Source organism: Callithrix jacchus, chromosome 22 (genome assembly GCF_049354715.1).
Source record: "Callithrix jacchus isolate 240 chromosome 22, calJac240_pri, whole genome shotgun sequence".
Classification (NCBI taxonomy): domain Eukaryota; kingdom Metazoa; phylum Chordata; class Mammalia; order Primates; family Cebidae; genus Callithrix; species Callithrix jacchus.
In genome coordinates this window covers 11,642,218-11,669,957 of record NC_133523.1, presented here as the reverse complement: position 1 = coordinate 11,669,957, position 27,740 = coordinate 11,642,218, and the positions used below count along the sequence as shown (strand labels likewise).

The 27,740-nt window shown below is 51.8% G+C and overlaps 2 protein-coding genes across 10 annotated transcripts in view; one reads left to right on the top strand and one right to left on the bottom strand.

Moving 5' to 3' along the window:
- MAST1 (microtubule associated serine/threonine kinase 1) overlaps window positions 1-14,605 on the bottom strand; it is a 43,118-nt gene extending 28,513 nt beyond the window's left edge. Inside the window, exons 1-5 of one of the 5 annotated variants that reach the window (XM_035287072.3) lie at window positions 14,442-14,605; window positions 9,466-9,571; window positions 7,277-7,365; window positions 6,765-6,840; window positions 4,253-4,331 (exon numbers count right to left, since the gene is read on the bottom strand). Coding sequence is in view for 3 of the 5 variants with exons in the window: in XM_002761814.6 (XP_002761860.2) it covers window positions 4,253-4,331; window positions 6,765-6,840; window positions 7,277-7,365; window positions 9,125-9,207 (327 nt within the window). In the remaining 2 variants the exon portion in view is untranslated. Of the gene's footprint in view, window positions 1-4,252; window positions 4,332-6,764; window positions 6,841-7,276; window positions 7,366-9,124; window positions 9,282-9,465; window positions 9,572-14,441 lie in introns of those variants that run through there. The other 4 variants (XM_008987365.5, XM_054249220.2, XM_002761814.6 and 1 more) reach the window with 4 other exon arrangements.
- On the top strand, window positions 13,869-22,436 carry RTBDN (retbindin). Of its 5 annotated transcripts, none has more exons than XM_008987369.5 (6): window positions 13,869-13,959; window positions 18,507-18,693; window positions 19,519-19,603; window positions 19,708-19,818; window positions 21,363-21,459; window positions 21,987-22,436. In XM_008987369.5, the coding sequence occupies exons 1-6, from the start codon at window positions 13,948-13,950 to the stop codon at window positions 22,212-22,214; spliced, it is 720 nt and encodes a 239-aa protein (XP_008985617.1). In that variant the 5' UTR covers window positions 13,869-13,947; the 3' UTR covers window positions 22,215-22,436. The 5 variants fall into 5 exon arrangements, with proteins under 5 accessions (XP_008985617.1, XP_035142973.1, XP_008985618.1 ...); XM_035287082.3 differs by lacking the exon at window positions 13,869-13,959 and adding an exon at window positions 17,811-17,899 and having other exon boundaries at window positions 18,519-18,693; XM_008987370.5 differs by lacking the exon at window positions 13,869-13,959 and adding an exon at window positions 17,811-17,899.
- The last annotated feature ends 5,304 nt before the right edge of the window (window positions 22,437-27,740 follow it).

The following is a 27,740-nucleotide window of genomic DNA, read 5'->3' as shown; positions in this document are numbered from 1 at the left end:
ATAATCATATATAATCTTATAGTTGTTACTTATAATCATAAAGATATATACTCAATATAACCTTTGATTTTACTAATGTCTATCGGGTTATGAAGCATGGAACTGAGGCGACATTGTGAACAAAGTGATCCTAAGGCAAGCTGCTCTGAGCCCTCTGTCACACCCGCATAAGGGCTGCTGGAGGGTAGCAGCGCCAGCGCTGTGAAAGTGCCCGCTGTCTAGCCACCTAGGGAAGGAGATGTCCAAAATGACCGAGACCTCTCCTTCCTGGGGGAGTTAGGAGAAAACTCTGCTTCTCCAAGCTCTTGTGGCAAGGCCTGATGGCTCTCAGGGAAGCCCGCAGACATCTGGGGGCTTAACTGTGTCTGTGTGATGCTGTGCTTCAGTGGTCACGTTCCATGCCTACTCATGCCCTGCTTCTGCACCTGGTTTCTCTTTTTCTCAGAAGATAAGAATTAATGTCCTTGATATTTGTGACAAATATGCAAAGAGAGCTGAAGCATCAGCTTTTCTCCTCTCCTTGGCTACTTGAAAGTCTTGGGCCCCCTATTTTCAAGACACGTGATTTACCTGACCCCATCACCGACCACCAGTACCTCACCCTGCCTTTCCTGCCCCCTGCTTTGTACTCAATAAAAGTCAGAGTGTCCAGGCACTTGGGGCCACTGAAGGTCTCCGAGCTTTGGTTGGCAGTGGACCCCCGAGTCCAAACTCTTTCCCTGTGTCTGTGTCTTTTATTTCTACAGTTTCTCATCTCTGCACCAGCAGGGAGGGGTTCATAGAACCCTATAGCGCTGGACCCTATAGACCCTGTCTCTTAAAAATATATATAAATAAATAAAATTAGGCCAGGTGCGGTGGCTCAAGCCTGTAATCCCAGCACTTTGGGAGGCCAAGACAGGCAGTTAATGAGGTCAGGAGTTTGAGACCAGCCTGACCAACATGGTGAAACCCTGCCTCTACTAAAAATACAAAAATTAGCCTGGTATGGTGGTACGTGCCTGTAATCCCAGCTACTCAAGAGGCTGAGGCAGGAGAATGGCTTGAACCCGGGAGGCGGAGGTGGCAGTGAGCTGAGATCATGCCCTTGCACTCCAGCCTGGGCAACAGAGCAAGACTCTGTCTCAAAAAGAAAAAAATATATATCTAAAATTTAAAAAAAGAGAGAGAGACGGTCTTGTGTCACCCAGGCTACAGTGAGGTAGTGCAATCATGGCTCATGGAAGCCTCGAACTCCTGGGCTCAAGTAATCTCCCCACCTCTACCTTCTGTGTAGCTGGGACTACACCATGCTTGGCTAATTATGTTATTTTTGCAAAGACAGGGTCTTGCTATGTTGCCCAGGCTGGCTTCCAACTCCTGGGTTCAAGCAGGAACACAGGCCTCTCAAAGTGCTGGGATTGACGGCTGGTACAGTGGCTCATGACTGTAATCCCAGTACTTTGGGAGGCTGAGGTGGGCGGATCACATGAGGTCAGGAGTTTGAGACCAGCCTGGCCAACAGGGTGAAACCCCATCTCTACTAAAAATATTTTAAAACTAGCTAGGTATGGTGGTAGGTGCCTATAATCTCAGCTACTTGGGAGGCTAAGGCAGGAGAATTGCTTGAAACCAGGAGGCAGAGGTTGCATGCAGTGAGCCAACATGGTGCCACTGCACTCCAGCCTGGGTAAGAGTGAGACTCCATCTCAAAAAAAAAAAAAAAAATGTTCTGGGATTACAGGCATGAGCCACTAGGCCTGGCCCTCCTCTTGCTTTATTTCTTTTTATTTTATTTTACTTTATTTTATTTTGAGACAGGGTTTTTGTTTTTGTTTTTTAAGATGGGGTTTCACCATATTGGTCAGGCTGGTCTTGAACTCCTGACCTCAGGTAATTCACCCACCTCAGCCTCCCAAAGTGCTAGGATTACAAGCGTGAGCCACCGCACCTGGCTGAGACAGGGTTTTTCTCTGTCCCCCAGGCTGGAGTGCAGTGGCTTGACCTCAGCTCACTGAAACCTCCACCTCCTGGCCTCAAGCAATCCTTACATCTCAGTCTCCTGAGTAGCTGGGACTGCAGGTGCAAGCCACCACACCTGGCTAATTTTTTTTTTTTTTTTTTTTTGGTAGAAACAGGGCTTCACCATGTTGCCCAGTTGACCAGGCTGGTCTCAAACTCAAGTGATTTTCCTGTCTCAACCTCCCACAGTGTTGGAATTACAGGTGTGAGCCACCATGCCCCACCAAATATCTTTTTTTGAGACAGAGTCTTGCTCTGTCTCCCAGGTTGGAGTGCAGTGGTGCGGTCTTGGCTCACTGCAACCTCCGCTTCTCAGATTCAAGCAATTCTCCCTGCCTCAGTCCTCTGAGTAGCTGGGATTACAGGTGCCCACCACCATGTCCGGCAAATTTTTGTATTTTTACTAGAGATGGGGTTTCACCATGTGGCCAGACTGGCCTCAAACTCCTGACCTCAAATGATCTACACGCTTCAGCCTCCCAAAATGCTGGGATTACAGACATGGGCCACTGCACGCGGCCAGAATTATATATATATATATTTATTATTTTTTTTTTTTGAGATGGAGTTTTGCTCTTGTTACCCAGGCTGGAGTGCAATGGTGCGATCTTGGCTCACCGCAACCTCCGCCTCCTGGGTTCAGGCAATTCTCTTGCCTCAGCCTCCCAAGTAGCTGGGACTACAGGTGTGCACCACCAGGCCCAGTTAATTTTTGTATTTTTAGTAGAGACGGGGTTTCACCATCTTGGCCAGGCTGGTCTTGAACTTCTGACCTTGTGATCCACCCGCCTCAGCCTCCCAAAGTGCTGGAATGACAGGCATGAGCCACTGGCGCCCAGCCATTAAACTGAAATTTTAGTACGATTTGATATAAAGAAATAAAGCCATTCCATGGCTCCCCCACTGGACTTAGAATAAGCCTCCCTCGCTGCTCTGCCTGACAAGGTTCCAGCCTGATCAGGGTCACTGGCTGCATCATCTCTATTCCTCCCCCGAGACCCAAAGTTCCGGCCACACAAGGCTACTTTCAACTTTCCAAACACTGCCAGTTCTCTGTGCTCTATAGAGGTTTGCGCATGCTGTTCCCCCACCTGGAACACTCTTCTCCCCTCTCTTCTACCTGCCAAACTCCTGCTGGTCCTTTGTCTTGGCTTCAATGTCACCTCCTCCAGGAAGCCTTCCTTAACAACCCCCCAAGCTGAGTCACGTGCCTCTCCTCTGCTATCACTTCACCTTGTGCTACTTGCATCAAAGTTCTGACCATTCTAACTGGACCTGGTGGCTCATGCCTGTAATCCTAGCATTTGGGAGGCTGAGGTGAGTGGATCACCTGCGGTCATGAGTTCAAGAGCAGCCTGACCAACATGGCAAAATTCTATCTCTATAAAAAAAAAAAAACCAAAGTTTTGACCATTCTATTTTGGGAATGCCTTCTTCCTGGCTTGTCTTCCCTTATGAGGGCTGCGGGAATATTTGCACTCTGGACCAGCTTATAGAACTCGCCTACTGTATGACAGTCTCATGATAAATGTCTGCTGAACATTGTGCCAACGGATGGAAAAGGGAACCAGGGGCATGAGTAGAAAAGGGAGCAGATGGAGAGACTTTGGGTATTGCAGGGGGTGAGCAAATGGGCTCTGGGTGAAAGCTGTGGACTGACGCAGCCCAGCTGCCGACATCAGGGTAAATGGCCTAACTCATAAAGCTTTATGCCACCAACTGTAAATGAGTGAGTCAGAAATGAGTAGGAAGGGCCCTCCCAGAAATGTGTTCAGGACAGAGAAGAGGGCTTTGGGTGGGGTGGACCCATAACTCTTTAATAGAGAGTCACGTGGACACTCTTGAAGAATGGGGAAACTCAAACTCTTTTTTTTTTTCCTCACTCTGTTGTCCCAACTGGAGGACAGTGGTGCAATCTCAGCTCACTGTAGCCTACACCTTCCAGGCTCAAGCAATCCTCCCATCTCAGCCTCCCAAATAGCAGGGACCACAAGTGTGTACCAACATGCCAAGCTAATTTTTAATTTTTTTGTAGGGATAAGTGTTGCCCAGGCTGGTCTTGAACTCCTGGGCTCAAGCAATTCTCCTGCCTTGGCCTCCCAAAGTACTGGGATTACAGGTATAAAAGCCACTGTGCCTGGCCCTAAACTGTCATCAAGCCCAGCCTGGACTGCTGGGTGTGGGTCTTCAGGCTGGAGGGGCCTCTGCATTCCTTACCCATCCGCCCACTCCACCCACTTGCCACACTCACCGAGACGGTGGAGCTGGGTGTGTTGGTGCCATAGCCAGATGAAGGGAGAGAGGCCAGAGACCACCGGCGTCCGTCCGCCCTGGAACCCAGCCAAGGTGCTCAGAAGCCACCAGGCCCCAGCAGTGCCCCCATTCATTCCTCAGGGTGTGGGTGAAGCCACTGGCCACGGCCAGGGTGGGGGCTGGGGAACATATCTGCACTCTGAGATTCCTCAAGGCCCTCAGAATCAAGGGGATAAAGAGGAACTCTTCCAGGCAGGCACCGGGAATTGGTGGGAGGATCCGTCCCTTCTCTCCTCCCTATGGTCCCTTCTCTTATCATCCAGAGTGGACACCAAGAACTGGAAAAGCTCCCACCCAATGAAGCCTTTCCAGAGAGATTCTAGAGTATCCCCCAAGTGAACACTCCATGAGAAAGCTCTCAGAGGGAGACTCTGCAGTCTTCTCAGAAAAGAAAGACCCCTCCCAGCCCCACACACACTCTGACGTAGGATCTTGTGTCCTTACACTCTCGGGCACTCAGACACAATCACTGTTGCAGCCAAACCCATTAATGTTGGTGTAACTATCAGGACAGGCTCACATACTAGCAGTGCACATATTCACACTTCACACACACCCAAGACACATGCACACGTGACTCCTCAACACAGACAGCCACACATATTCACTGTCCCATCCATGGACCGAATATCACACTCTCACACATTAACACACAATCACACGTGCAAGACCAAACATGCACTCACCTATTGACACTTGAGCTTACAGAAAGACTCAGACCCACAGACTGACCCAAACATACTCTACACTTTCACATTCACACAGATGCACATTCCGGACATCCGTGCTCACGCTACACATTGAAACCTGCACACAGTGACACACATTCACACTCGAACGCAGATGCACACTCACAGGGACACACATTGGCACGTGATCATGTGAGTGCACAACACACACTGGCATGTGCACCTGTGAGTGTGTGCCTGTGAGACAATAAACACTGGCCAGGTGTGGTGGCTCACACCTATAATCCTAGCATTTTGGGGGGCCAAGGCGGGCGGATCACCTGAGATCAGAAGTTTGAGACCAGCCCGACCAACCTGGTGAAACCCATCTCTACTAAAAATACAAAAAAATTAGCTGGACATGGTGGTGGGTGCCTGTAATCCCAGCTACTCGGAGGGCTGAGCCAGGAAAATTGATTGAACCCGGGAGGTAGAGATTGCAGTGAGCTGAGATTGAGCCATTGCACTCCAGCCTGGACAAAAGAGCAAGATTCTATCTCAAGAAAAGAAAAGAAAAAGAGAGAGAGAAACAGTGAACACTGTGACTTTGCGTTTACTATCTCAGAGCCACACACTCACACACGCTTACACCCACACAGATTGCACACTCACCTGGAAACACACCTGGCATGCTCCCTCACATATTCACAGGCGTTTCCAGTTCTACAGACACACGTTCACACTCGCAGACTGCATAGGCATGTGATCCCTCACACAGTCACAATTACACACACAGACACCAGCACACAGATTGCCCAGTTACAAGGACACACACACCCCATTCATTGGACTTCTCCCTTCCTCCTTCCTCCCAGCAGTGCCCTCACTCAGCCCTCCCCACTTGCGGATAAACACGTGAGACCCAATTCCAGAGCCTTGCCCCGGCTTTCTATTGCCCTCAGCTAAATTCCATGGTCAATAGGCGTTTCCCCCACTTTCCCAAGGGAGCTGTCCTCTGTTCCCACGGTGTCCCTTGACTCTCACAACACAGCCTTCATCAGTCTTTGCAGTGATCCCCTTTCTCTGGCCTGTCTGCCCTATTCAACTCAGGGTAGTGACAGGATGTCATTGACCCCATACGCCCATCTCCTAAGAACATAGCAGGTGTTTAGACACCATTTTTAGAATGAATAGAGTTCAAAGAAAAAGAGACAGTCCTAACCTTCCAGAAAAGTTTCTCCAGAAAACATCAGAGAAACCGCTCTGCCTCCCCCAGTTTCACCAAAGGCCTGAAGAAAATTCATTTAAGGACACCCCAGAAACCCTCAGAGACCCTTGGAAGGAAACCTGAGATTCCTCCCCTCGAGAAACAGCCCTAGTCGTCCTCCCACACCTCGGGGACCAAGAGTCCCTCCATGGGCATCGCGAAGTCTGTGCTTGCGCATCTCATCTTGGCTAGCTTGTCCTGTTGCTATGGAAACACCTGGCCAGGAGAGCGAGGCTCGGAGAGCCTAAAACCCCGCTCCCAGGGCGCAAGCGCTTTCGCGCCGCCGCAAAAGAAACCGCGCCCCCTTCCTCATTCCGGATCAGCTATTGGACCCCGCCTTCTTACAGGCCCCGCCCCGAAGTCTAGGCGCTCATTCCCGCTGGGACCTTGGGGCACTCGCTGGTCTCCTTCAAGCCCCAGCTCGGGTGCAATTAGGAGGAGAACAGATGGCAGCCCAGACGGTGGGTGGGGAGGGTCTGCACAGGGTTCTGGAGCCCTGGAGGGGAGGGACTCACCTTCTGGAAGAGGCAAACGAGAAGTGAGCGGGGGTGTTGGGGGAGAAGTTTCGGGGGCTGTCCAGGGGACTGCTGCCTGTGAGAGAAACGGGGGCAAATCCCGTCAGGCCTCTTATTCCCTAAAGCGACTTGCAAACAGCAGCCTGTCCTGTCTTTAGTCCCACTCATTGTGGGGAGACCACACCCCGTTCGCCTGTGGCCCCGCCTCTCTAAATTTTTTCGTTGCCAAATCAGTCCGACCCCTTCCAAGCCGATTCTGCCTTCATCTGGGATGGCCCCGCCCCCCCGGTACGACTCCTCCTTTCTGTCCCCTCCCGCTTGAGTCTCCGCCCACCAATGTCCGTCCCTCTGCGACTGACCACACCCACACACTCATGGTCCCGCCCCTTATCCAATCCGGTTCGCCTCCATCGAAACTGCGCCCCTTCTGTGGCATGACCACGCCTCCTCGTCTGAGGCCCCGCCTCCTGTGGGCTGGTCCTCACCCACCAAGTCTCTGCCACTGGTCTCACCTAGATGGCCTGGTAGAGGGGAGTGGGGTCTCGGCAGCGTGGGCGAAGTGCTGGTCAGGATGAGGCTTTTCCGGTTACTGGTGCGGCAGCTGCGGGGAAGGCAAGGCAGGGGGGCGGGCCGGGCCGCAGCCCAGTGAGTTCTTGAGCCTAACCAGCCGACCTCCCATCTCATATCCGTGCCTATCTCCCTCCGTGTGTGCCCCTGGGAGGACTTCTTGAAGGAGGTGTTGGAGGCCTCTGCAGGACTGTGTATGGCAGGCGATGTGCATATGACATGTGTGAGAAACTCTCAGTGTGGATTGTGTTTAGGGCACAGTGTCTGTCATGTGTGATGGTCATTGTGTCTAGGTGACACCATTGGTGATACTGTGTGTTTCCTTCAGTCTATGCGTGACATAGTATCCACGTGTGGCATCCACTGTATGAATTCAACAATGTGTGACGCTGAACGCATTCTGGTGTGATATGTGTGACGCCACCTGGGTTTATCTTGTGTGACACAATTTGCGTATTTGTGTGTCTCTGTGACACAGTGTGAAATGCCACTTGTTCATAACAATGTATGCTGTAACACAGGCAGGCTGCAGTTTTCTTTTTTCTTTCTTTTTTTTTTTTTTTAGTCATCATCTTGCTGTGTCGCCTAGGCTAGAATGCAGTCTGCAGTGGCTCACCGCAGCCTTAAACTCCTGGGCTCAAGTGATCCTTCCACCTCAGCCTCCTGAGTAGCTGGGACTACAGGCACCTGCCACCACGCCTGGCCAGGATGCATGATCCCCACTACATGTATATATATCTTTTTGTGGCATTCTGAGTCTGTGTCAGATACTGTCCTTCCATCTGGGTGTGACGTTCATCATGTGTGTCATGTGTCTGTAGCATCTATTGTGTGAATTTAACGTCTAGTGACACTGACCATGTCCCAACATGTCACCACATATGACATCCTCCAGGTGGGTCTTGCATGTGATCATGTGTGATTGCATGGTTCTGTCTCTGCATCTGTTTATCCTGATGTCAGTGTGACATAGTATGTGAGATACCTAGATATGATATCGTGTGTTGTGACATTGTTGGATGCATGGATGGGTTATTGCCACACATGTGTGCCTCTTGGATGACATAATTGTGTGTGGATCACCATGCGTGTGACATCTAAGTGTACACGACGTGGTGCCCCTGTGTGTCTGTGCATGGTTCTAACCTGTGGCAGCTGCAACGCTAGGTATGTGTGGCACCTCCCAGTGTATCTGGGCCACTAGGGCTGTGGTGTGTGTATGTGTGTGTGACATCATGTCCTGTGTGATGCTGTGTGTCACTATTTTCAGTGTATGGCTGTGTTCTTGGGGGGGGGGGTTGTGTTATGAACCCTCCCTTTTTTCTAACCCTCAGCATCCCAGTTCCCGAAGAGGGAGCCCCTGGCCCCTTCATCGTCCCCTCACCCACAGCCGCAGTGACTGAGCATATTAGCGCGTCCAGGAGCACGCGGCATGGGGGTGGGGGGAGGCCAGGCTGCGGCTATTGTTCTGAGGGTGCCAAGCCCCCCAGCCTCCCCTTCTTCTTCTACCTCCACCAGGCTTTGGAGCCCGCAGCGCCAGCAGACAAAGGCGCCACAAACCCCCAGTGGCGCAGCCTCCTCCCCCCGTGGCCGTCGTCTCCAGCGTGCAATCCCCCCAGACTCGGCCCACATCGACCCCCATAGAACCCCATCCCCGGCGGGAAGGCGCAGCTCGAGCACCTCTGGCGCAGCTGGACCGGGCGCAGCATCCCGGGCCCCGCCCTGCGGCAGCACCCGGAGCACCGGCTTTTGAGGGGAGGGCCGGGACAGTGTCTAGGGGATCGGGGGTCTACCTCTTGGTGCGGCGGAACATACTGCCGCCGGGGAAGGAGGGCATCGAGAAATTGGAAAGCGCGGTCCAGAGGGAGTCAGACATGACCCGGAGGCGGCGACATGGTGGCAGGTGCGGCAGCGGCGGCGGCGGCGGCGCGGGGAGCAAGCGCGCGGGGCGGAGGCTGGAGCCGCAGCGGGCAGGGGAGGGCAGGGAAGGGGAGGGCCCTGCGGCTGAGGCTGGCCGGGAGAGGGCGCTGCTGTGTGCCGGCGAGCCAGGCCCCGCCCGCGCAAGCGCCTGACGTCCCCACCCCGGCTGGAGAAGTGGCGGTCAGTCACCGCCAAGTATCTCCCCAAGGCTCACCTGCTGCTTTTCCGGGGCAGGGGCAAATCCTTCTGGAAGGCAAAGGGGCAAAACGATGAAGGTCAGCGTGGACCTGCCGTTGCTGCCCACAAGCATTCTCAGCTCTCTGGAGGAGCAGAAGCAGGGTAAGACAGGCCTCTCTTCAGCCTCCTCACTTTAACCCTTTGCCTTGCATTTCGAGCCAAGTTTCTTGTGGGAGAGGATCCCCGGGTGACTCCTCTCCTGACCCCCAGAGACCAACAGAGCCTCAAGTACACAGGCGAGGCCCCATATAAAGGCAAGTGAGTTGGCATCTCAGTGATTGTGCAAATGAGATAGGAATGTTTATTTGAAAACTATGTCTTGAGCACCTACTGTATTCTGACCCTATCATAGGCACTAGGGACATGGCAGTGAATAAGTTACAAAGCCCGGTGTGGTGATGTGCACCTCTAGTCCCAGCTACTTGGGAGGCTGAGGCAGGAGAATTGCTTGAATCCAGGATTGGACACCAGCCTGAGCAACACAGCAAGACTCTATCTCAAGGAGAAAAAAAAAATGTTTCTGACCTTTTGGGACCAGCATTTAGAGGGTAAAGGCGACACTAAAGATTAGTGTAGAAGTGAACGAAATAATTTTGGACAATGATGTGTCTTATGAATAAAATGAAACAGGTGATAAGACAGACAATGGCTGGGATGGAGACACACACACTGTCAGAGAGGGATGCTCTGTGGAGGTGACTTTTCAACTGGTTGCTGAAAGATAAGCGCCAGCCATGGGAGGCTCTGTGGAGAGAGCATTCCAGGTAGAGGGAACTGCAAGGACAAAGGCCTGGAGGCGGGAAGAAGCTTAGCATGCTCAATGAATGAATGAAAAGTTGAATAAATGAAAGGTTGAATGAATAAATGACTCATCTACACCTCAACAGATCTATCTGACTGCCAGCTAGAGTCACAGAGTTGGGGTAGGGGGTAGGTAGGTAGAGTGACTCAAAACTGAGATTTAAAATGGGAACTGGGGAGGCTGAGATGGGAAAATTGTTTGAGCTTAGGAGGTCGAGGTTACAGTGAACTATGATTGCACCACAGCTTGAGTGAGACACCCTCTCAATTAAAAAAAAAAAAAAACATAAAAGCTTTAAAAAATAAGGCTGGGTTCTGTGGCTCACACCTGTAATCCCACCACTTTGAGAGGCTGAGGCAGGTGGATTACATGAGGTCAGGAGTTCCAGACCAGCCTGACCAACGTGGAGAAACCCCGTCTCTACTAAAAATGCAAAATTAGCTATTGGTACATGCCTGTAATCCCAGCTACTCTGGAGGCTGCGACAGGAGAATCTATGGAACCCAGGAGGTGGAGGCTGTGGTGAGCCAAGATAGTGCCATTGCACTCCAGCCTGGGCAACAAGAATGAAACTCCGTCTCAAAATAAATAAAATAAATAAATAGTTGGCTTGGCATAGGGTCTCAGCCTGTAATCCCAACACTTTGGGAGGCCGAGACGAGTGGATCACAAAGTAGGCGCTCTAGACCAGCCTGACCAATATGGGGAAACCCTGTCTACAAAAAGTATAAAAATTACAGCCTCATGCCTGTAATCCCAGCATTTTAGAAGGCCAGCTTGACCAACGTGGAGAAACCCAACCAACATGGAGAAACCCTGTCTCTACTAAAAATACAGAATTCACCAAGTGTGCTAGTGGACGCCTGTAGTCCCAGCTACTTGGAAGGCTGAGGCAGAAGAATCATTTGAACCCCAGAAGTGGAGGTTGCAGTGAGCCGAGATCATGCCACTGCATTACAGCCTGGGCGACAGAGGGAGACTCCATCTCAAAAAAATAAATTAAATTAAATAATAAAATAGAAAGTCAGGTGATGGCCACGTGGGCATTTTAAATAATGACAATAATTATAATTAGTGGCTATTAACTTCATGTATCTGCATTTGAAGAAGGTCACGTTCCATTTGTCAAGCTCTCAGGAAGTCACTGTAGGGATCAGGAGATACGGGGTCTTGCCCCTTTTCTGAGTAAAGGAATGGGGGACAAAGGCAGCACTTTCCAGCCTGTTTTCTACCCACAGAATGAGGTGGAAGGAAGCTGAGCAGGGCTGCAGATAGAAAGATTTGAGGGAGAGTTTAAAAAGGCCTTCGGAGGAGACTCTTGTTCTAGACTATTTCCAGGATCTCTAAAAGCAGAAAAGCCTAGATTCAACTCATTTTTGCCTTTTATGACCTTGGCAAATGACCTTCCAATAGTCCCGTGTCTCCTTGAGGATTTTGTGAGTTGATGCAGATGCGTAGCCCCTTAGCATGGTGCCTAGTACATATCAAGCACTCAATGAATACTAAGTCTTGAGAACAGGAGTTATTAAGGAGGAACATGCTGCATGACAGAGGATGGGTCACAGGGTCCTCCCACCACCTTGTACAACGGACAAATAGTCAAGGCCAAAGGGCAGCCTTGCCCTCCTGAGCTACGGGTGACCGGTAATCCAAACCAGGTTTTCCCTCTGCCCTTGCATGATTCGCCTGAATGAGCAGCAGCTAAGACCAGTCGACCCGGCTGTGTGTCCGCAATGGCCCAAGCAAAATCAAGACCTGGATTTTTATGTCCACAGAGCCCAGGGGGTCCAGACCCGGGTAACCCGGGCTTGGAGGGCAAGCCTATGGGGGGCTTTTAAGCACCACCCGAAGAATCCTTAAGGGGGGCTTTTAAGCAGTAGCCAAATAAGTCCTCGAACCCAGCCCCATCCACTAGCGCCCCGGAACATTCTAGGGACGAAAAAAGGGTCATACTGGAGCGGCAGAAGTTCGGATCTTTGGCGTCAGTGTAAACGGACGCCACCTCCAACCTTAGCTGCAGAGCTGCTCTGCGTGGTGGATTCTGATGCTCCTGCACAAGATTAACAGTTGACACTGCAGAGAGGGCATTCGAACTCAGGATGCTATCTATGTATAAGATCCCAGGGCACGGTGGCTCACGCCTGAAACCCCAGCACTTTGGGAGGCCAAGGCGGGTGAATCACCTGGGACCAGGAGAGTTCAAGACCAGCCTGGCCAACATAGAGAACCCCCCTCTACTAAAAATACAAAAACTAGCCGAGTATGGTGGCGCATGCCTGTAATCCCAGCTACTTGGGAGGCTGAGGCAGGAGAATCGCTTGAATCCGGGAGGCGGAGGTTGCGCCAATGCACTCCAGCCTGGACAATAGAGAGAGACTCCCTCTAGGAAAAAAAAATTTTTTTAATCCCAGCTGTACACAGAGCATACTAGGCGCTCGGCAGTGATGCGACAATTCCTAAGAGGTTGCAACGATGTTTGTGGGTGTATCCAGGCAGCGAAATGGTTAACTAGCCAGAAGGGAAGCAGTGGGCACCGGACTCCGACAGGGGTCGCCGGACCCCTAGCACGCCTCTGGTTGGGTGGGTGGGTGGGTGAGTGGAAGCATCCTGGTTGGGGACGGTGCCTGGAGCAGGAGTCTAAAGTCCCGCGTGGCGTTGAGCCAATAAGAGCTGACGCCGGCCCGGAGGGCGGTGACACACCGTGCAGTCCCCGCCTCTTTCCTCCCTTTGCTCAGACCCGACGGCGCGGACCCAGCCAGGCTGCTGCAGCACTTTATTTAACTTTGTCTCATCTGCCTTCCTTTTCCCGGAACCCACTTTCCTAACCCACCCCTGGGAGGGGGAGAGAATGTGGGAGCACTTCAGAGAGAGGCCTAGGCTCCGGAGATCGGACCATCTGGGTTCTGAAAGTAAATCAGTTTTCCAACTCATGTCTGGTTCCAGCATTATCCAGATGCCTGGAAGGTCCTTCCTGCCGTCTGATCACCGTTTTTCCTGCTCCACTGACCGATCGTCATCCCTTGGTTTTCAACCTCGGGAATAGTGTGGGAGTCTAGAAATGGACGAAGCCCTAGGTGAGGGTTTGAATCCTCTTTTCCCAAGACTCAGGCTGGGATGGAGCCTGAGTCTGGGCCCATTCTTGGCTTTATCTAAACTCCAGATTACCAAGCCTGGGGCTGAGCTCCAAGAAGGCTGAGAAGGGCCAGATCCTAGGCAGAGCCTTAGGGCGCAGCTATCATCACCTTCCCCTCTGGGATGTTTGGGACCGAACCTCCGTATTAACCCTGAATTTCCGTATTAACCCCTCAGAAGAGCAGCTGAAGACAGGCAGAGGACCCTTCTCGGCTTCAGAATCCCTCCCCACCTTGGAGGTAGGACCTCCTGACACCTGAGTTTGTGCCCGCCTTCCCCACACTCCACAGCGATCCTCAGTGTCCCACTCCGTGCAGTGGACGCACGCCTCCTGCGCCTGCGCAGCCTCGAGACCAGTATCTTCTAAGGCTGCAAGGAGCTAAAAATCGCTCCCGCCCACCCACAAGCTGGGCTGGACTTGAGGATCGCGGTGGGGGGGGGTGGATATTGTAGTGGAGGAGGTGGAATGAAGAGTGAGAAAGCTGTCTAGGTGCCTGTCCAATTAGGGCAGTAGGAAGAATCCTGATGGCCAGGCAGGTGCGTGGGGGACGCAGGGCGTCCTGTGTCTCCGGAGGGGGCTCCTGGGGTGGTGAGGGGCGAGGCTGCCGCACAAACATGTTTATACCTGCAGCGGCGCCGGTGTCCCCGGAGGGCGCGAGCCCTAGGGCAATAACTTTGCTCTGCGCCCCCCTCACCCCCAGCCTGGCGAGGCGCCAGGGCGTGACTTCGGCCGCAGCCCCCTCCCGCTAGGGCGAGCCAGGCGCCCCTCAGGCGATCCTCGAGGTGGAGCGCTAGGCTGCACCCACTCCCGCAGCTCCCTGGATCGCCGGGCGGCGCCTGAGGGGCGGGGTCCCCAGCGCGGCAGGACGCGCCGCCACAGCATTCCCCGCGGTTAGCGTCCCGAGCCCATGGGAGGGGGCGCCCGGCCGACCCTGGTGCAAGTTCTCCCGCCTCCTGCCCGGCTCCGCCCCAGGGCGCCGACCTCTTGCTCTCCACCCGGGGCCCTGGCAGCGGCGTACCTGCAGCCTCCGGCGGCGGATGAGGCCCGAATCGTCCATGGCGGCAGCGGCGGCGACTTCGGCCGGGGGAGGGAGGAGGGAGGCGGCGGCGGCGGCGGCGGGAGGAGGGAGGAGGGAGGGAGTGAGAAGCCGTGGGGACCGCGGCGGCGGCGGCTTGGGGGGATGGCGGGGGCGGAGCGAAGTGGGGCGGGCCCGGCGCCGTCACTGCGTCTGGGAGCCGGAGACAGGGCTCAGCCACCACTGCCCGCTCTGGGGGGGAACGGGCGGGCGGGGGGGCGGAGCCTCCTGATGCCCCCATGGGAGCCAAGCTGCCGAGAGACCCCTATAAACAGAGATAATCCAGGGGAGAGACATTCTCAAGGGTAGAACCCCCACTCAAGAAACACCCCAAAGGAAGCCTTCTCCCTGAGATACAATCCCTTTACATTCGTTCCCCGGGAGACCCCGTTGGTGAGACACATTCCCAAGGGGAGATAGTTTCCACAGGGACGCCCTCTCCAATCAAGAACTCCCCCAACCCTGAAAATCATTTCTAAGAGATATGGTCCCTGGGAGGTGACATTCCTCTCAAAAGCCACCCCCCCCTGCCCACAGAAGAGGCATTCCCCGAAGATAAAGATCCCAAGAGTGACAATTCCCGTGGAGACCCTGGGGAGGATACCCCCAATCAGAGACCCCTAAAAGCCATATCCTCTGTGGGAAATTGTCCCCACCCATGAGACCTCCACAGCTCCAGGAGAGATGTCATTCATACAGAGTGACATTTTCACTGAGGAGACCCGTCCTCATGGGAGCTGCAACCTCAGTAAAACATGTGCATGCATATTATGCCCCCCACCCCCCGCAATCAGTCACCTTAGGGAACCCTGAAGCCCCTCTAGAGACCCCTCCCTCACGGTCAGGATTAAGGAGCCAGGCCAGGCCGTCTGTATTTATAGGAACGATTAGCTGGTAGTTGAAGAGGGGGGCAGTAAGGGATTTTCACCTCCCTGGACGCTCCTCCCTGTTCACACAGATGAGGCCAAACCCACCATGCTTCCCGAAGCTGGAGTGTCCGAGCCCTCAGCAATCCAAGCCCTGGCATTGGGGGACAGAAGGGCTTTCCAAGGGGTGGTGGCCGGTATCCGGCCCCAAGGTCCTGGAGGGCGCGGTCGCTGGGTAAGAGCGACCCCTGCTGGAAGACGGGGGTGACGGCGAACCTGGGTCCGGGTTTTTCCCCAGGAGCTTGTCGCCCTAAGTCCGCTCCTTTGCCTGGGTTATCTCTGTCTCACTATATGTTTGTCCGCACGTTTGTGTCGCCGTCACACTGAGTCCCTTGCTCCCACATCTCTCCGTCCATGGCCGGGACTCCGCCCCTGGCGACCTCTGTCACGAAGGCGACTGCGGGAGCTCTCCTTGGTGCTGGTCTCGCACGCTCCTGTCCGCGGTGCTGAAATCCAAGCGCAGGGTCGGGGCTGAGATTAGGGAAGGAGAGACGGTACGGAGGCTCTGGCGTGAGGCATGGCCCAGAGGCTGAACAGATCTGACCCACAAGCATCCTGGACCACCTCAAGATGGACCAGGGGAAGGCTAGATCCAGCAGGTCTTGTTTACGGAGGCCTCCAGCACATCACTGGGTGCACACAGAGGGACCCAGAGACAGTGTTTACTTCCTCACCACTTATTGAGCACCTACTGTGTGCAACGTAGTGTTTTGGGATCTAGGAGGGAGTACAGCAATAAAAGAGACACACAAAAAGCCTCTCTTGCCCTGAGATGAGAAGCACACGAACACTTACATACAATCACATGCTCTGCAAACACACACACATATATTCAAACATACATACTCCACAAATACAGATCCACACATACTGCAGATGTGTAATCCACAAATTAACACATGTACAAACACATACTCAGCAAATGCAGATACATACAAACATCCATAAATACAGATACACACAAACTCACACTCTGCAGCCATACAACACATACATAAAAAACACAGACATATACACACTCATCAAATGCAAACACACACAAATAACACATAAACATACAATAAATGTAAGCACAATCACATAGTTCCAAAACCAAGGGATGTCCAATTGCACACAAATTCTCATCTAAAACACAAATGATTCTCGTAATACAACACATAGATACACACCCCCATGCCCACTGCAAACATGTTTTTCTCATCTGATTCTCCCCCTAGAATGTCAGCACTATGAAGGTTGAGATTTTTATCTCCTTTATTTTTATTTTTTCAAGACAGAGTCTCATTCTGTCGCCCAGGCTGCAGTGCAGTGGAATAATCTTGGCTCATGGCAACCTCTGCTTCCTAGGCTCAAACTATTTTCATGCCTCAGCCTCCCGAACAGCTGAGATTACAAGAATGTGTCACCATGCCCAGCTAATTTTTTAAATATTATTTTTAGTAGACATGGGGTTTCACGATGTTGGCCAGGCTGGTCTCAAACTCCTGGGCTCAAATGATCCTCCTATTTCAGCTTCCAAAGTGCTGAGATTACGGGTGTGAACCACCATGCCTGGCTGAAATTTTCATGTCTTGTTCACTACTGCATGCCCAGAATCTAGCACACAGTAGCTCAATAAATGTTTGTTGAATGAATGGATGAGTTAAGGGAGGGTTGACAAGCAACACACATTTACAGAAACTTGAGAAGGACATAAAAGTGTGTACATGCTTCTACGAGCTGGTGGACTAAAAGAGAAAAAATAAAAAAAAATAATAATAAATAAGTAAAAAAAAAAGCGTGTACATGCAAACACACCTTGTTCAGCACGTGACATTTCCTTGTTCACTCATGGTCAACATCACAGTCAATAACCTTTATCTTTGAATTCCAGGATACAAAAAAAAAAAGGAAAAATATCTTTATCCACTGACTTCCAACATTTTTGCAGGGACACCAACCCGATCCTACATTCCCCCTTTCCACATTTATTAAGATTATGTTTTATTTAACTGCACACACATGGCTTGGGACACACAATCCTCACCCAGATTTCGAATGTACACATATATATACACACACACACAACCAATCCACCAAGAAACACACATAAACATAATTTCACACAACAAACACACACATACATGCTCAACACACACATAGCCATACAAAGACACAGATTCCCTGAACACACGCAGGTTGTAGGCCACACAAATACACCTTCCACACACACACACAAACTTCCACACACACGCAAACACACTCCCCACATATATAGATACAGAGCTTAAGCCACAAACTCAACATAAAAGCAAACACAAAGATATACAAATATACACATCAGCCCCAAGTCGGCCGGCCTTTGGTCAGCTGGAGTGTGGGCGGGATGGTGGGAAGTCCCGCCCCTGTATCAAACCACGCCCCTTTCAGCTGCCCGTTTCCTGGACTGGATCCTGAGGTGTCTTAGCAGCCTCTAGACCCCAATCCAACTAACAGGTGAGGGGCTGGAATCCGGGAGGCAGGAAGGGGATAGTCTTGTCTCCACAGACCCCCAGCTGTTCCTGCCCTGGGACTTTGGGCTCCAGTGACAGAACCTGAGCCCTGCCACACCACGCCTGGTCCCAAAGGCCCAGCTCTTGGTGCCCCCTAAGCCGATTGTGGGCTGAGAGAAGGTGACCCAGAGAGGAGCCAGCAGGGATCAAGAAGGAGGAGGGAGGCTGTGTAGAGAGGGAGGAATTACTGAACAGGAGAAGGGGATTGGAAGAGCTAGGGAGATCCCCTTCCTTCTGAGAAAAGAGGGGGTCCCTTGAGGACTAAAAAGGTGGGCGATCCTGCTGGATGGGGGGAGGGCCACTGTGGTCTAAGCTTGGTGAGGGTGGCACTAAAGGGACAGAGAGGACATAGGTCTGATGGGAGGGGGTCTCCTAGGTTGGAGGCAGGCTCTGGTAGTCTCCTGGGATTTGAATGTCCTTGGCCACTGCCCAGCCTTCTCCTCAGCTGCACTTTCCCTACTTTGCCTGGCACTGCTTCTTGGTATGCATGGGGTGGGTGCCACCCTGAGCTCACAGAAAGGGATGGCTGAACCCCACCCTATGCCTGCTAGCTTTTATCTCAGGTGGACATGGCCTGCAGGGTCCACATACGACCCATCAGCCTGGCCTGGGTCCTGCAACTGACCCTGGCATGGATCCTGCTGGAAGCCTGTGGAGGGAGCCGCCCACTCCAAGCCAGGTCCCAGCGACACCATGGGCTGGCAGCTGATCTGGGCAAAGGCAAGCTGCACCTGGCAGGTGAGCACCCCGGACCCTGCCTCATCACCAACACCCAGAAACCCACACCTACCCTCCCATGGCAATGTTAGAATTTCCTTATGAGAGGATCCTAGCATGGCCACCAGGGTGGGAAGCATAGATAGTACTGAAGAATGATGGTTAAGAGACTGCCTGGGTTTAAATCCCAGCTCTGCCACTTTGTAGCTGTGTGACTCTAAGGAAGTCATTTAACCTCTGAGTCTCACCTTGGCCCTCCAAAAAGAGAAATAGCAAACATACCTCGAAGAGCTATTGTACAGCAGGGCGCGGTGGCCCACGCCTGTAATCCCAGCAGTTTGGGACACTGAGGTGAGCAGATCACTTGAGGTCAGGAGTTTGAGACCAGCCTGGCCAACATGGTGAAATCCTGTCTCTACAAACAATACAAAACTTAAACGGGCGAGGTGGTGTGCCCCTGAAATCCCAGCTACTTGGGAGGCTGAGGCACGAGAATTGCTTGAACCCGGGAGGCAGAGGTTGCAGTGAGCTGAGATGGAGCCACTGCACTCCAGCCTGGGTGACAGAGTGAGACCCTGTCTCAAAACAAAAAAAAAAAAAGGAAAAATATTAAGCATATGTGTCACTACCAGTCACATGACAAATACTAAGCTGATTATTATAAATGAGAAATGATTATTACTACTTGAAGCTGCATTTGCATTCCAAAGGAAGGGTCTTAAGTTATGGGTTTGTGAGGATTGATGTGTGATTGGGGTCTCCCTTGTCCGGGGGATCCCCAGGCCTCAGTTCACAAACCTTACCTGAGGATCCAAGACTCTGGCTCACAGGGGTCCCCTTTGCCAGGACCTTGTTGTCCCTCAGAGATGGACACAACAGAGACATCGGGCCCTGGGAATTATCCAGAACGCTGCGGAGTGCCGAGCCCTGAGTGAGTACAGCACCCCCCAGCGTTTCCTCCTGTACTTTGCCCCACTTTCCCCGGAACTCCCCTCAGGTCCTGACGCATCGGACCCTATCTCTCCCAATGTCCAGGTGCGAATCCTTCCTGGAACACCTCCAACGTGCCCTGCGCAGTCGCTTCCACCTCCGGCTATTGGGGGTACGCCAGGCCCAGCCGCTCTGCGAGGAGCTCTGCCAGGCCTGGTAGGAGATGCTTGGGCAAGGGGCGTGGCTTGTGACTTGCGCGGGGGGAGAGGGCGGAGCCTGCGGTTTGCTTGGCCTTCTGTGTGAAGGAGAGTGGCCTCCAACACGACCAAGGTTTAAGAGATGCAGCTTAATGTTTAGAACCCAGGTAGAAAGGTGGGAGGCGTGAGAAGCCCCCAACTTTTAAGATACCTGCGTACTGCGATGTGGCTTTTCATAGCCCTGAGATTTTCTTTTCTTTTCTCTCTTCTCTTCTCCTCTTTTCTTTTCTTCTCTTCTCTTTTCTCTTTTCTTTTCTTTTTGAGATGGAGTTTTGCTCTTGTTGCCCAGCCAGGCTGGAGACCAATGGTGCGATCTCTGCTCACTGCAACCTCCGCCTCCTAGGTTCAAGTGATTCTCCTGCCCCAGCCTCCCTAGTAGCTGGGATTACAGGCGCCCACCACCACACCAAGCTAAGTTTTGTATTTTTATAGAGACAGGGTTTCACCATGTTGGCCAGGCTGGTCTCAAACTCCTGACCTTGATCCACTTGCCTCAGCAGTGGGGTTGGGATTACAGGTGTGAACCACTGTGCCAAGTCAGGCCCTGAGATTTCTTGAGGGGTGAGTTCTCCTGATTGAAAAAAGAAAGTGACGGGGCAGGAAAAAAAGAAAAAGAAAAAAGAGAAGGTGAAAGGGTTGGCACTTGTAATTTCAGTCGTTGGAGAGGTCAAGGCAGGAGGATTGGTTGAGGCCTGGAGTTCAAGACCAGGTTGGGCAACATGGCAAGACCCAGTATCAACAAAAAATTTTAAAATTAATCAGACATGGGCTGGACGCAGTGGCTCACGCCTGTAATGCCAACACTTTGGGAGGCCAAGGCAGACAGATCCCCTGAGGTCAGGGGTTCAAGACCAGCCTGGCCAACATGATGAAAACTTATCTCTACTAAAAATACAAAAATGAGCCGGGCGTGGTGTGGGCACCTGTAATCCCAGCTATGCAGGAGGCTGAGGCAGGAGACTTGTTTGAACCTGGAAAGCAGAGGTTGCAGTGAGCAGAGATCTGTCCACTGCCCTCCACCCTGGGCGACAGAGCAAGACTCTGTTTCAAAAAAAAAAAAAAAAAATTATTCGAACATCATGGCGCGAACCTATAGTCCCAGGTACTTGAGACACCGAGGTGGAAGGATTGTTGGAACCTGGAAGGACAAAGTTGCCAGAAGCCATGATCACACCACTGCACTCCAGCTTGAGTCACAGAGTGAGACTCTGTCTCAAAAATAAATAAATGGAAAATGAAACAATGAGGAAATACGAGGGACTGGCTTGGAACATATGGCCTGAGGTCTGCAGGGACAAGGCCAGTTGTGACATGACCCAGAGTATAGAAAGATCTGGTAGAATATGGGGCGGGGTGAAATCTGGAGAGATGGGTTAGTGGGGGAGTGGTTCTAAGAGGCGGGGCCTGCATCCGAGCGAGGAGCATAAACTGAACTCAGTCCTGAAGAGCCGGAATCCCGCTGAAACGTAGCCACAAAGCCATCTCTCCACATGCTATCTCCAGGTTTGCCAACTGCGAAGATGATATCACCTGCGGCCCAACTTGGCTCCCACTCTCAGAAAAAAGGGGCTGTGAGCCCAGCTGCCTTACCTATGGACAGGTGAGAGTGGGGCAGGGGGTGAAGGGAAGAGACTGAGAGCCTCCTCACCAAGTTCTTTCTTACCGTGTCTAGACCCCAGAGATCAGATTGGCACTCCCCAGGTCCCTGCTTACACCCTTCCCTAGGCCAGCCTCCGTCCTGGGTTGTGCCTGTTGACTCCAAAAGCTCTGAGAGTCCAGATTTGCCCTTCCCAAGAAACCGTCCCTGCTCTGGGCCCATCCACTGTTCATCCTGGAGTACCCAGAAGCCCAGTCACCCTCTATAAAACCCCAGCCTTGATAGAGACCTCTCTGCGCGCCCCCACTGCCCTCAACCCTGATTCAGCCCCCTAGGGCCCAGTAAGAACATTCACCCCCGCGCCAGGGACCTGCCCCGACTCTGGTCCCGCACACAGACTCCCAGGCCACACGCTTCCGCTCTGATCCCAATCCCAAAGGAATTGACAGGCCACGCCCCTGGGAGGAAGACCTGCCCCCCCCGTCTCTGGACTCCGCCCACTAAGACCCTAAAACCATCCTTTTTCCTAGACCTTCGCAGATGGGACGGACCTTTGTCGCTCGGCGCTGGGCCACGCCCTACCGGTGGCTGCTCCTGGCGCCCGTCACTGCTTCAACATCTCCATCTCCGCGCTACCACATTCCAAACCAGGACGGCGGGCCCGGGAAGCTCCCTCCCGGCGCTCCCGCCGCCCTCGCAACTCCATCCTGGACGCTGCAGGCAGCGGGAGTGGCAGTGGAAGCGGCAGTGGTCCCTAGCGGACGCGTGGCTGTGAGTGGGGGGCGCGTCCCTTCCCCCAGCCTTGCCCCTCAGACACCCAGAACTCACCCCTCTCCCTCTGGGCGTTCTGATAGTTTCCAGATTTGTGTCCCTTCTCCCTGGAGTTCCAGAGACTCACCTCTCTCCAGCTTATCCCAGAAGTGACCCAACTCTCTCTCACTTTTCCCTCTCCCTCTTGAATAAAGTCTCCAGCTAGAGCATGTGATGTGGCTGCTTCTTGGGGAAGTAAGTGGGAAGGAGAATTGTCAGAAAGTAATAAGTGTCTCAGGTCTAATTCTCAGATTCTAGAATTAGTAACTGATTCATCCTAGAGTGTAAATGATGGATAGCTTGTGCCCTAGAGCAGTCAACACAACTCAGAACACCCAGGTGCTGGAAATGGAGAGGGGGTCAGAAAAGGGGCTGACAAGGGCAGAAGTTCCTTCCCACTGTGTGCCACCAAGGATGTCAAGAAGCTGCCTAACTTGTATAGCCCTCAGGACAAACTTCAAGGCCAGGTGCAGCGGCTCATGCCTGTAATCCCAGCAATTTGAGAGGTCGAGGTGGGTGAATTGCTTGAGCCCAGGAGTTCAAGACTGGGCTTGGCAATACGGTGAGAACCTGCCTCTTAAAAAAGACAGAAAGAAGGAAGGAAGGGAGGGAGGGGGAAGGGGAAGGGGAAGGGGGAAGAATGAAGGGGGGAAGGAGAAGGGGGGAGGAGATGGGGTGAGGGAGGGAAAAATTTTAAATTAGCCCAGTGTAGTGGTGAGTGCCTGTACTCCTAGCTGCTCAGGAGGCTGAGGTAGGAGGATCACTTGAGCTCAGAAGTTCAGGGCTGCAGTGAGTCACGATCACACCACTATATTCCAGCCTGGTGACACAGTGAGATCGTGTCTCAAAAAAATAATAAGACACGCAGACACTGAATACCAAGCTGGGCATGGTGGTATGTGCTGTACTCTCAACTACTTGGGAGGCTAAGAGGATCACTTGAACCCAGAAATTTGAGTCTGCAGTAAGCTATGGTCCTGCACTCCAGCCTGGGCAAAGGCCAGACCCCAACTTTTATTTTATTTTTTTTTGAGACTGAGTTTCACTCTTGTCGCCCAGACTGGAGTCCAATGGCGGGATCTCAGCTCACTGCAACCTCCTCCTGCCTCAGCCTCTCTAGTAGCTGAGATTATAGGCACCTGCCACCACACCCGGCTAATTTTTTGTATTTTTAAATAGAGACAGGGTTTCACCATATTGGTCAGGCTGGTCTCAAACTCCTGACTTCAGATGATCCACCCACCTCAGCCTCCCTAAGTGCTAAGATTACATGGGTGAGCCACTGCGCCTGGCTTTTTTTTTTTTTCCAGACACAGTCTGGCTTTGTCTCCCAGGCTGAAGTGCAGTGGTGCAACCTTGGCTCACTGCAAACTCTACTTCCTGGGTGATTTTCGTGCCTCAGCCTCCAGAGTAGCCCAGGCTGGAGTGCAGGATCATAGCTTACTGCAGACTCAAATTTCTGGGTTCAAGTGATCCTCTTAGCCTCCCAAGTAGTTGAGAGTACAGAGTAGCTGGAATTGCAGGTGCAGACCACCATACCTGGCTAATTTTTGTATTTTTAGTAGAGCTTGTCCAAGACCTCATAACATATTATACACATACAGATTACAGAGTTTGATGGGAATGACCAGGAGTGGTGGTGTGTGCCTGTAATCCCAGCTACTTGGGAGGCTGAGGCAGAAGAATCACTTGAACCTGGGAGGCAGAGGTTGCAGTGAGTCGAGATCCTGCCATTGTACTCCAGCAAGAATGGGTGACAGATTGAGACACTTTCAGTTCTGGGCTTTGACTCAGTTCAGCTGGGCAGTTCTTCCTGAAGCTCTGTCATGTACTTGGAGATAGTGGCTGGGGCTGGAATCATGTAGTCTTCCTTGCTCATATATCAAGGTGTTGGCTGTTGCCTTGAACTTCTGCTCGGGCTGTTAGCCAGAATATCTGCACACAGCCTCTCTGTGGCTTGGGCTTCCTCTCAACATGGCAGCTAAGTTCTAAGGGAAATGTCCCATGAGAGCAAGCCAGGTGGAAGTTGTTTCACTTTTTTTTTTTTTGAGATAAGAGTTTCACTGTTGTTACCCAGACTGGAGTGCAATGGTGCGATCCTGGCTCACCACAACCTCCGCCTCCTGGGTTCAAGCAATTCTCCTGCCTCAGCCTCCCAAGTAGCTGGGACTACAGGCACGCACCACCGTGCCCAGCTAATTTTTGTATTTTTAGTAGAGACGGAGTTTCACCTTGTTGACCAGGATGGTCTCGATCTCTTGACCTCGTGATCCACCCACCTCGGCCTCCCAAAGTGCTGGGATTACAGGCTTGAGCCACCACGCCGGGCAGAAGTTGTTTCACTTTTGATGACTTAACCCTTGAACTCACAGTGTCACATCTTTCACTTTCTATTCACTACAGTGAGTCACTGAAGCCAGCTCATATTCAAGGAGAGGCCTCACAGACTCCACCTCCAATAGGAGGGATATCAAATAAAATGCTTAGAAAGTGTGGCACGTAATTATCAAAGAATGTAGACACCATCTATTATGATTGCTTCTTGTAGCTGTTAGGTAGTTATTGATGTTATAGACTGTGTAATTGTGACGAGGAGGAGCAAGCATTCAAGGAAGAAAAGTAAAGCAAGTCTTTGAAGGATCTCCAGTCAGATAATCAAGCCATGGAGGACATTCCAAGTCAAAGGCCTGGAGACGACATGTTCTGGAAACTCAGCTTCTCAGGAGGCCTGGGATACAGTATGGGAGATGAGGTCTGGTCCTGGAAGACACTGGATGCCAGGCAAAGGCACTTGAACCTAAGGATAGAGTGTGATGTACCAGGCATGGTGGCTCACACCTGTAATTCTAGCACTTTGGAAGGCCAAGGCAAGTGCATTGAGATCAGGAGTTTGACATCAGCCTGGGCAACATGGTGAAACCCCATCTCTACTAAAAATAAAAAAATAGCCAGGCGTGGTGGTGCACACTTGTAGTCCCAGCTACTTGAGAGGCTGAGGTGGGAGGATTGCTTCAGCCTGGGAGGTGGAGGCACCACTGCCCTCCAGCTGGGGCAACGGGGACCATGTCTCAGAAAAAAAAAAAAAAAAAAGTGTGTGTGATGCAAAGTTTGGCAGTCTCCGTTACTTGAGGAGCTGAGGTGACTGTATTGCTTGAGGCCAGGAGTTCGGAAATAGCATGGGCACCATGGCCAGACCTCATCTCCAAAATAAAGTTGCATGGAGTGAAGAAATGCTATGTTATGGGTTGAATGGGTCTCCTCCCATTCACATGTTCAGGTCCTAACTCCTAGTACCTCAAAATGTGACTGTATTTGGAGACAGCATGTTGAAAGAGATACCTAAGGTAAAACGAGGTCATATCTGTGAGCTCTAATCCAATGATTATAAAAAATTAGGACACATGGCTGGGCACCGAGGCTCATGCCTGTAATCCCAACACTTTGGGAGGCTGCAGCGGGAGGATCCTTTGGACCCTGAAGTTTCAGAGCAAACTGTGCAACACAGCAAGACCCCCGTCTCTATTAAAACAAATTTCTTTTTGAGATAGAGTCTCTTGCTCTGTTGCCCAGGCTGGAGTGAAATAACATGATGTCAGCTCATTGCAACTTCCGCCTTCCAGGTTCAAGCGATTCTCCTGCCTAAGCTTCCTGAGTAGCTGGGATTACAGGCGACTACCAAGACACCCGGCTAATTTTTGTGTTTGTAGAACAGACCGGGGTCTCACCATGTTGGCCAGGCTGTTCTCAATCTCCTGATCTCAGGTGATCCGCTTACCTCGGCCTCCCAAAGTGTTGGGGTTACAGGCGTGAGCCACTGCGCCTGGACAAAATTTTTTTAAAAAATTAGCCAGGTATGTTAGAGCACGCCTGTAGTCACAGTTACGCAGAAGTCTGAGGCAAGGAGTCCACTTCAGCCAAGTTCAAGGCTGCAGTGAGCTATGATTATGCCATTGCACTGCAGCCTGCATGAGACAGACCTTGTCTGGAAAAAATAAACCGAAGAAGAAACCAATCCTGCCGACACCTTGATCTGGAACTTCTAGCTTCCAAGACAGAGAATAAATCTCTATTGTGTGAGCCATCCAGTCTCAGGTAGTCTTGTTACAGTACCTCTAAACAACTAAAGAATACTCCACAAATAATACGCTCACATCATCCTGGGTGTCTGTCATCAGTGTTTCTTTTTCATTTTTTCCTAGACAGAGTCTTGCTCTGTCACCCAGGCTGGAATGCAGTGGTGTGATCTTGGCTCACTACAACCTCCACCTCCCAGGTTCAAGCAATTCTACCTCAGCCTCCCAAATATCTGGGATTACAGACATGCGCCACCACGCCTGGCTAATTTTTATATTATTTGTAGAGGTGGCATTTCGCTGTTAGCCAAGCTGGTCTCGAACTCCTGACCTTGATATCTGCCTGCCTTGGCCCCCAAAACCTCTGGGATAACAGGCGTGAGCCACCGTGCCCAGCCACAGCATTTCTCTAAAAGTGTTGACACCGAGCACGATGACTCACACCTGTAATCCCAGCACTTTGTGAGGCTGAGGCGGATGGGTCACCTGAGGTCAGGAGTTCAAGACTAACCTGGCCAACATGGTGAAACCCCATCTCTACTAAAAATACAAAAATTAGCCAGGTGTGTGAGCGCAAGCCTGTAATCTCGGCTACTTGGGAAACTAAGGCAGGAGAATCACTTGGTGCCAGCACCTGTAATCTCAGCCACTTGGGAAACTGAGGCAGGAGAATTGCTTGGTGGCCAGTACCTGTAATCTCAGCTACTTGGGAGGCTGAGGCAAGAGAATTGCTTGAACCCAGGAGGTAGAGGTTGTAATGAGCTGAGATCTTGCCACTGCACTCCAGCCTGGGTACGAGAGCAAGACTTTGTCTCAAAAATAAACAAATAAATAAAAATGAGGAAAAATAAATGTTTTTCAAAAAATGTTGGCTGAGCATGGTGGCTCACTCTTGTAACGGCAGTGCTTTGGGAGGCCGAGGCAAGAGAACTGCCTGAGCCAGGAGTTTGAGACCAGTCTAGGCAACACAGAGAGAACCTGTCTCTACCAATAATATTTAAAACATTAGTTGAGCAAGGTGTCATGTGTCTCTAGCCTCAGCTATTAGGGGGTATGAAATGGGAAGATGGCTTGGGCCCAGGGGGTGGACGCTGCAGTAAGACATGATGGCACCACTGCACTCCAGCCAGGGCGACAGAGCAAGTCCCTGTCTGAAAAAAAAAAAATTAATACATAAAATTTAAAAAGTGTTCAGTTAAGAGTCATCCCTTCCTTCCATTCTATTAAAACTCTCCCGGGGCTGGGCATGTGGATCACAGCTGTAATCCCAGCACTTTTGGAGGCCGAGGTGCGCAGAACACCTGAGCTCAGGAGTTCGAAACCATCCTGGGCAACATAGTGAAAGCCATTTTTACTAAAATACCAAAAACTTAGCTCTCTGGTCTCAGCCAAAGAAGCAAG